The 9,919-nt window shown below is 35.3% G+C and overlaps 1 protein-coding gene across 1 annotated transcript in view; it reads left to right on the top strand.

Moving 5' to 3' along the window:
- The first annotated feature begins 2,004 nt into the window (after positions 1-2,004).
- LRP1B (low density lipoprotein receptor-related protein 1B) overlaps positions 2,005-9,919 on the top strand; it is a 2,414,068-nt gene continuing 2,406,153 nt past the window's right edge. Inside the window, exons 1-2 of the mRNA XM_006880809.1 lie at positions 2,005-2,032; positions 2,115-2,237. Of these exons, the coding sequence (XP_006880871.1) occupies positions 2,005-2,032; positions 2,115-2,237 (151 nt within the window). The remainder of the gene's footprint in view (positions 2,033-2,114; positions 2,238-9,919) is intronic.

The following is a 9,919-nucleotide window of genomic DNA, read 5'->3' as shown; positions in this document are numbered from 1 at the left end:
CCCATGTACTGCTTTCCAATGTCATTTTTCTTCTATTTCAAGAAATGATTAAGTATGAACGTTTTAGTTTCCTTTCCTTCCACCTTAAAAATGTATTCGTCATTTCATCGAATCATCTCTCCCTTCCTTGGTACAAGTGCCCCTACTATTGCTTCAATTCTTAACTCAATCCCTGCTCTACTCTGATCTCTTTGTTGCTCCTTTAATCCACCTGCTTATAGTAACATTTCCAAGTCAACTCTATTTTTAGAATTTATGTTTGCACCACTGACCCATTCCCATTCTGATTCTTGAGATTTTACATGACTGAAATAAATCTCCTTTTCCTTTGCCCTGCTCCTTCAATATTTTTTAGAAACCTCCTTTTGTTTGACATAATTCTTTATTTTGTTATAGTGACATTCGATTTGTTTTCTCTTTATTACTTTCTCTCCGCATTATACATTCAAGTAACTTTAAAGATGATCTTTAGATCCCAACAATCAACTAAAGTACTGGAATGAGAAATGCATCCAGTGGCAGCAACCACTCGATAGGTATTACATCTATTTTAATTAAGTTCTACATACTAGACTTATGCAAAGTATGCTGGACCATGGACCATCCTCACAGTCTCTGTCCTGTTTCATCAAATGTATTGCAGCTGAGACATCAATTCATTAAGTGTCATTTTCTTTTACACTGATTTTATACAAAATTAGGTCCTTTTACTGGCATTGGACTCTCCTGGTAATACATCCAAAGTATGGAACATTGCTATCACACTACTTCCACGAAAGATTTGCTGTCTCTTTTCAGTCTATGGTATATACAATAAAATTCTCATCTTTTATATAACAAAAACTAAAAGTAAAATCAAATGACTATGGTTTTCCTAAAATCTTTTCATATTCAAAGGTTTTAAGGAACATCTTAATTTCACATATGTTCCAATTCTAAAAAGAAGTGTGTTGAGAATCAATTAACTATTCTTAAATGTATCCATAGGATACAAGCAATTGTATTGGAAAAACAAATAAACTAAAAATGTTATATTCAACTAGTTTACTAAGGCTTATGGGAAAACTACAAATCTCAAATATTTTTAAACAACTGGAGACTAAGGTGTGCCTGAACCAGGCCTTAGTTTTTAGAGCTGCTTGCTATGCATCCCAAAGCTGGACAATAACTAGGGGTGATAGAAGGAGAATTGATGCCTTTGAGCTGTAGTGATGGAGAAGAGTGTTGAATATACCACAAACTGCTAGGAAAACAAACAGGTTCATCCTCGAGAGGGTGAGACCAGGCTGCTCCTTGGAGTCAAGGATTCTGAAGCTTCATTTAACATCCTTTGGACATGTTGCAAGGCAGAACCAGTTCTTGGAGAGGGACGTTATCCAGTGACTGGGGCAATGGGGTAGGTGAGTCAGAGACAATAAGATTGACACAGGATAGAGCAGGATTTAGGGCTGTCTTACAAAGGGTCACTATGAGTAGCAGATGACTCATGATACTTAACAACAGCAACAGGAGTTAATTTAGCTTTTTAGACATAATCAACCATAGAAAGTAATTTTGTCTTCATATAGCAGAAGTTTACACATGGGAGATCATTGGAGAAAAGGAAAGAAAATATTGTGATGTGAGGTATCCATTTGATGCAGACCCTCGACGACTCAGTATCAGTATTTAATTTCCCTGGTGGATGATTAAGAATTCAATACTCAGATATTAAGTTATAATTACAATATTTAACTCTTGTTACTGATTTTTCACTTTTTGAAAACCAAAATTAATCTGCTCAAGAGCTTCTGTTTTGGAACAACATTTTATATAAAACTCATCGCTGGGCTATCTGTATGTCTTCTATGATAAGATGAAGCCTCCAGTTGTAAATAAAAAACAGAATTCTTAACTTCTTCTACAGCAAAGTCTTATTTCAACAAAGTCAAGTCTGTTGAATTAGCATGTTTAATAGTCTAGAAGAAAAATGAAACAAAGTTTACTTTTGTTGCTAAGCAGAAAATGTGGCTCATATTCATGTACCTCTTATGTATTGTTTCCTCACATTTTGTCTTGATTCTGCTCTTGTATTCCAATCATTCATTTTTATTTTGAAACATTTACATTTACAGATCAGCAATTGTGTGATCCTGGAGAATTTCTTTGCCACGACCATGTGACTTGCGTCTCACAGAGCTGGCTATGTGATGGAGACCCTGACTGCCCAGATGATTCAGATGAGTCTTTAGATACCTGTGAGTAGAAAGGTTTTCAGACCTTTAAATTTACCTTACAAGTGAAGCTAAACAGAAGTTGTTTTCATGGATCTCTACTGTTTTGGGTGATTTTTTCCCTTCCCTCTCAAGTAGTCCAAAAGATGTGAAATCTTTTATTTGTTTTTTACCTTTAAAATAAACATATGAATGAAAGTATGAAGTAAAGTTGTGCAGCATGAGTTAATTTACAAAGAGAAGAAAATGCAAGGTTCATTATGTCACAGTGATTGCGATAGTATTGGAAAAAATGCCACTGGCAGAAAAACCACAAAACCAACTCTTTAAAATAGCACTAAAAAAAGAATACGTCTTTGCCTAATAATTTATTTTACACACTTTGAAACAAAGAAAATCTAGGAAGAACAACAATCAAGCTTACGTTGTATTACTTCCGTTAAGATCTTAATGCCCTATTAACTTAATTAAGCACATTTGATTTTGAATCGGCAAGATTGAAATTGTGTCTATATGTCCATATATATTGGAATATTTTCTTTTACATTTATCAACCTTGGTATACATGGATACTAATTGTAGTCGTATATCTTTGTCTGATTTATAATCTACTCACTTCTCTGGCATATAGCCCACATAAAAAATGCCAGTATAACAAAATTTTAAATTTTAATATATCCATAGATAAGTTTGCTGAATTTTTAATATCCCATGTTATAAGACATGTGTTCTACCCCTGAATCTTAATATTATTTGTCGTACCACTTGCAATAGCAATACTTCCAGTTCCAGTACTTCTCATGCATGCCAGTGTGTTAGTATCATTCTCAAAATTTAGCTGCAGCATCAAGGGAAAATGGTCCATTATGATTACAGTCTGATATATTGGATATTATAATATTCAGTGAAATTTTCTCTTTTTTTCCGCGTGTTTACATTGCTGAAAGAAACTATGTAAGTCTGATGTAAACTTTAGCTTTAGAAAGCAGAGGTAATATGGATTAATTTTATTTCTATCTGTGGTGGTATTTTAATAGGTTTTTTTGGCATCTATGTGCTTATCTATTTGTATTAAGTGCATCTATCACCTTTATTTTTAGAAGAATCACTTCTAAAGAAGAAAGTTGATTTTTAATTTTCATTCCTTTAATTATGAAACCATTTACTATACTCAGTGTTGCATAGACAAGATTCTAAGCATGATAAGAGACAAAAGATATGAATAAAAATTACTGAGTAAATTAGAGTTGGTAAAGCCTTTCTATGAAATAGTATTTAGCTGTACAAAGGAATGAAGTTGTCGTTCATGCTATAGTCAGGGGGAACCTTGAAAATGCTAAAGGGAACGTGAGAGAATTTCTGGTGCTGTGGTCTGTAAGCAGTTGTCTTGGTAACTCAAAGACGTGCCTCTCTGGGGGCTTTGGATGTTCAAGTTCAGCAGTGGCTCAGCAGGAGAAAGATGGCCATCTCTTGTCTGATTTACAGCTTCTCAAAACCCTCTGGAGGTTTACCTATGAGTCTGATCTGTTTTGAGGGACTGAATTGAGTCGTTGTTTGACATGGAAAGAAGCAAGTTAAGAGCTCTATATTGTATTATTTCCTCCTTATGAAATGTTCAGAATAGTCAAATTTATCAAGAGTAAGGAAAGAGATTGCTACTAGGGACTGTGGGGGAGCAATTGGAGGGAAGGAGAATCGTTGCTAATTGACTAAGGAGTTTCTCTTGAGGGTGAAAAAACGTGATAATTGTGTTTAGCTTTGTGAGCATTCTTAAAAACCCTTTTGTATTCTAATAAGTAAATTGTGTCACATGTAAATTATATCTTAATAAAACTAAAAGAGAATAAAGGAAATCTTAGTGTTGTGCATATGGTTACACATGGTATAATGATAAAAATGACTAAAACAATAACAAAAATTGTGATTATGCATTCTATATCAGAGCCTTGCAGGAGTCAAAAGCAGTAGGGGGAAAACGGCTGTGTGTCATGTATAAGCAGGAATTCTGTTCATGCTGGTGAAGCAATAGAGAAAAGTGGTGTTCTTGTTGGGCTCAAGACAAAAATTATTAGAGGTATCAGACTAGAGCTTTTGTAGAGAAGAGACTGGAGAAATGTAAAATAATAACTGAATCCTAGATAGGAAAAAAAAATCTGTTTATATATACCAAAATCGGAGATGACAAAGTTCCCACCCCCCTACACTCACTAGTCTCAAGCACATACACTCCAGTGGATTATACCAGATGTAGGTTATTATTTTGGATAACACATAGTGTACCATGCACTCTGATACTTAGCTCCCTTTTACCTTGAGATGAAGCCTTTGCTCCAAGCACAAGATTGTTTCAGGAAAGGAGAGAAGCATGTGTCCACTCACATGGGGCCCCATCCCCTCCCTGTGGACAGTGTGTGATGGGGACCCTGCTGACTGCTGGAGGACATGTGAGATAGGGGCTTGGTGGGTCCCTGACGAATCTCTCTGTGGACATTGTGAGTTGAGGTCCCTGACCACTCTCTTGTCTATTGATAAATTAGAACTGGCCATCCAACTGCATCTTTGTCATTGTGAAATAATTTCACTATCTACCCTACTAATATTAATCAACTTTCACAGAGAAATAAAATAGTAAAGATGTGTGCTATTATGGGAAATATTTTAAATGTAGGTTACACATGAAAACACTAGAATGGTAAATAATTTCCCAGCCAATATGCAGGGGAATTATATCTGGTGCTTGTATAAGTTCTTTTTCCTGGGCTACCCAAATAAATCCCTGATAAATTAGTAGGACTGTTATTCTTCACTTATAAGGAGCATCTCAGATGATTCTGTTGTAAAAAAAAGACTACTCATGTGTGCCATTTTATATATTTTCTTTCTTTTATACAACTGTTGGTAAGAAGTTCACCTGAAGCCAGTGTTATAAAGGGATCAATCCAAAACACAGGAACTTAGCAAATATACCTGCAAGATTGATTAACTCTACCACATAGCAGGAAGTGGTATCCACTTCCTAAACAAATTGCCTCCGGAAACTCCATGAACTTTGATAAATATTGATAGCTGTAGAGGGTCTTCTAGCCTTTTGTTTGTAGGGTTGCTTTGAGTCATACTTGACTTGAAGGCAATGAACAACAGACAACTACCCTCCCAGAAGGTTGACACTAGCTTGAATTAGGAGACAACAGTGGGTCCCTCAGTTCATGGAAGTGGGAACTGTGAGCACACTGAAGCTTCAAGTTAGAAATTGTGTATGAGTTAATTAAAAATAGATACATGTTCTGCCTAGTGAGTTTGTGAAATAAAAATCCGTACAGCTTAAGATATTTTTGGCAGTTTTTATGTATTTGGTTATTTTTCTCTCCAATAAAATTTCATGTGTTCAATTGAAAAACATTCCTTATTGTAGCTATTATAACATGAAAATTGTTGAGTGTCTTTAATGGCAATACTAAACCTATTCTTGTATCAATGTCGCCACATAACAAGGACAGAGGTTTATTTTTCTACCTGGTTATTTAATCTGGGCAGCACATTTGCATGAACATTTAATTAGCCTGTTTGGAAAAAAATGGTTTTAGTCAGTACCAATTGCAATCTGGATGGGTGTAGAAAAAAAGCTTTCAGAAAAATATTAGACTTTTTAAAATTTAAATTTCTCTGTCCAGATGTTCACAATTACCATTTTGCCTAATCACAGTGCTTTGTAATGTGCTGTTTTATGCTATTCTTATGGAGTCGTAATGGATCTATGCAAAGCAATTGCATAATTTTATAATTATAGCAATGTATACATTCGATGTTAAAGATAAATACGAGAAAATTAAAACCTTAAAGATTGTTTCTTAGGACAAACGGGCAATTTTGAGTTCAGTGTATGAACTGAAACATGTTACTGTGTTTTATTTAAAGATAAAATATGTTGTATCCACTGAATATTATATGAAAACAGCAACTTCAATATGCTAGTTTTTCTAAACATATTTATCCTTCGAAGTGGTAGAGAAGCCAATCTAACATTGGACTGTGAAGATTCTAAAGGGACAGCATTCTAACAAGATATAAATAGATATGATTGAGAATGTTCAACCTCTTTATAGCAAAACATGAGTAACTGAAACGCCAGAAAAATTATAATTGGATAAAACAAATATACATAAAGAAAAACAAGAATTTACAGAAATAAGATAAAATTTAAAGAGTTGAGAATTTAAATTTCTTCTTTTCTGTGGTTGTCTAATCACAAAGCTCTAGGGATGTAGTCTAGTTTTCCAAGAGGCAATTGTTCACTTTCACTGACAGCAGTAATACGGTGTGTGAAAAGATTTCTTTACTACCAACTTGTACTTGACTGTTTGATGAGTCATTTAAACATGGAATTGATGGATTTTAATAAATATACGCTTGCCCTTGCTTGTGTGGTAAATGTCTTTAGTCCTATATTAAAAATAAAAATCTTGATTTTTACACATTATTTTCAATAATTTTCCAGTATCCTAACTACTACCAACCACCGCTGGTTCTTCTGCAGTAATGAGAATAGCTAATCAGGGAAATCACCATCTTTCTTCTCAGCGCCTTTATCCAGAGCTGTTGTCGAGGGAAATGTAGAGCTGTTTATCTGTGAAATGAAAGCCTGTTACCAATTGTGGTCGGAAAGTGTTCTTGAAAGAGACTTTTATTTTGAGACATTCAGAATTTAATTCCTTCTAGGATTTTTATGTTGAATGCTAAATGATACTTTCTTTCCAAAGATCAGCTCTGACTGATTGATATTTCCTCGGAGACTGATGTTATTATACTTAACACTAGATTCTTCCTGTCTGAGAAAGGTATTAGCAGTATTAGCCATGCTATTTCTCCTTCTTCTCTTTGACCCAGCACCACCCTTCTGTAGAAAACTGTGTAGAGAACTGGCATTGTGTCAAATAAGATTCACTGGCCAATAAAGAAAAGTTAAAAAAACAAACAGAACAACTGTATGAAAGCGTGATATTAATAACCTGAGTAGTTGTTGAGATTATTTGTACATTGCCTCCATTTGTTCTGTTTTTAGCTTGTGTCAAACCTTTTGTGTTTTTTCAGTTCATGTCCATTTTATTAATTGTAGTAACTTTGAACTCTGTGATCTTTATTGCACAGTTTTGTGTATTTTTGTTTGTGATTGTTAAATTGCTCTGTATCCATCCCACTCTGTAGTAAAAGAGTTCAATCCGTGTAGGTACTGTGGTGAAAAGGGAAAGGTGAAGGGTCAGCAAAAAGAGGAAGATCCTCAATGAGATGGACTTGAGCATGTGTGAGAACATGAGGTCAGCTGGCAGGAGGGCGAAGTTCTGATCAGCTGTTTATAAAGTCACTTGGAGCTGTGGTTAACTTGACAGCACCTAACAGCAACTGCATGCATGTGGCTAAATGCAGTGACACAGCCCACAAAGTATTCACATATATAACAGCTATCCCTGTACTCGTGACAAAAGGTGACTGAATGAGGCCGTAGACTATAGTCCACAAAACAATTTTTCCCTAGGATTCTTTAAATATATCTATTTTGGTTAAAATTGGATTGACCTTGTATGAGAAAAGGACCCCAAAACAGTAGGTTACGTTACAATTTATTTTCCTCTCACAAAAATCTGCAAAAGTGGAAAATTCAGGATTGGTAAGAGTCATTCCAAACTGGCACTGGACTTCTCTCTCTTAGTTTTGCCATCATGAGCTTCTAGTTGCCAACCTCATAGTCACAGTAGCTACTCCACTGCATCAAGTAGAAATTTCCTATACAGGCTGAAAGCTGGGAAGTAAATAGAGCAAAAAGAAAGTGCAAACTGAGTCTCTTTATGTTTCTCAGGAAAAGAATTACTTCTCTAGAAACTACACCCAACATAATTCTGCCTAGACCCCTTTACCCCTTGACCAAAACTAACACATATGAGAAAGTGCAACAGTGAGTATTTTCAAAAGAACTCTTAGTTTTTCAAATGCAATATGGAGTTCTCCTAGTAACTCAGCTTGTAGAACAGTAGGTTAAGTGTTGGGCTGCAAACCCTCAAGCTCCTCTTCGGGAGACAATGAGGCAGTTTCCTGCTGTGAAGGTTTGCAGCCTGGGTTAATCCTTTGAGGAATGGACTAGAGCCAGAATCAAGAGGATGGTAGTGGATTTGGTTTTTGTTTTAGTGCTAAAGACAGTAGATATGATTTGTCACAGTCCCTTTATTCTCCTTATCTCCATCCATGTCCTTAGCGGTGATATGCACAGCGAATTACCATGGCTTAGCACAAATGCTTGGCTCCAAAGTTTATCTCTCTCATGGAGTTGGAAAGCCAGCTTATCCTTTCTGTGCCTTCACTACTTCTACACAATGAAGATGGTATTTCTTGCCATACATTAAAGTGCTTAGAATAAGATCAAAACTCAAAATCTCAACTTCATTGTCATTGAACAAGAATTGCTCACAGTTGACCCTCTGTGGTCTTTTTGTGCTTGCAAATCACACAGGAGAAGACTGTCTATCTTTCCCCACACAATTGATGGTAGATTCAATTATTCTTACAGTCCCACCTTTGAGTTAGCAAGCCAATTCTCTACAGACTAGGCTACAATACCTGTTGTTGTTGTTGTTGTTATGTGCCGTCGAGTCGTTTGCGACTCACCTGTTATATAATAAAAATTCCACTATACCCTATACCTCACCATGCATTTTAGAAGTCCAGGCTGTGACGAGCTACCTCATTCTGAAGGCCTTTTAGTAGATGGTCCTGATTGTCCCCTTGTGATAGATCTCAAACCTAACTGACTGTTGATTTTATTTGCTCGAAGTTGAGTCCAGAGATAAATTTAATCTTCCACATGTACTATATCAAATTGTTTACAGTTTGGAATGACTGAATATGTCTCTTTTCAAACATTCTGGCAAAATTGATACAGAGGTAATTTGAGGGCAAGTGGCTCTAGGAACGTTTCCAAAATCATCATATTGACTAATTGGCTAATGTGAAAATGCCTGAGTCTTAAAAAAAAAAATGCATTACTATAATTGATCAAGTGAATAACATCATTTTAATGACACTGCAGTCCTGAAGTGTAGATGTTATAATCTCAATTTAATGAATGAGGAAATTGAGTTTATGACAGTACATGACATGCTGAGCTTTCCAAGCTCCTGAGTTGGAAAGTGAGGATTCAAGTTCAGTGTTTTATAAGAAAAATATCTTGTTTTTCTCATAAACATGAATTTTTTGATGACTTACCTGAGGAAGTCTTTTTTCTTTTTCAGTACCTCTCTAACTATTGATAATTGTGTAAGATTTTGTTTCACAATTAAAAAAATTATTTTTAAGAAAAAGATTTTGTTGCGATAGTAAAAAGTTTACATTTCTTTGAACTCGCGCACTAATATTGAAATGCTGAGGTAGAAAAGGACCAACTCCTAAGAGGAACCTCTCAGGACATCTAATTTAAAGTAAGGTATTGTTTAAACACATGGCAGATCATCCCAACAGGGTTGTTTCACACTGGTTTTGGAAGTCATCAGTTCTAATTGAACAATGCAGTAAAAATAACAAGTCTCCTGGGTAATGGCAGTAGAAGCATTTATTAAAAATGAAAAGGGCTTTAAGTTATTAGGGTTAGACATGACTCTGTGTGAATTGCCTATTGGTTCTATCATATTTCCATTAAAGGAAATTTTAAACTTTATTTAGAG

This window comes from Elephantulus edwardii, unplaced genomic scaffold, assembly GCF_000299155.1.
Source record: "Elephantulus edwardii isolate Elephantulus edwardi_28Jun2011 unplaced genomic scaffold, EleEdw1.0 scaffold00010, whole genome shotgun sequence".
In the NCBI taxonomy this organism is placed as follows: Eukaryota; Metazoa; Chordata; class Mammalia; order Macroscelidea; family Macroscelididae; genus Elephantulus; species Elephantulus edwardii.
Note: the sequence above shows the minus strand (reverse complement) of the source record. Positions and strands in the feature narration are given on the sequence as shown.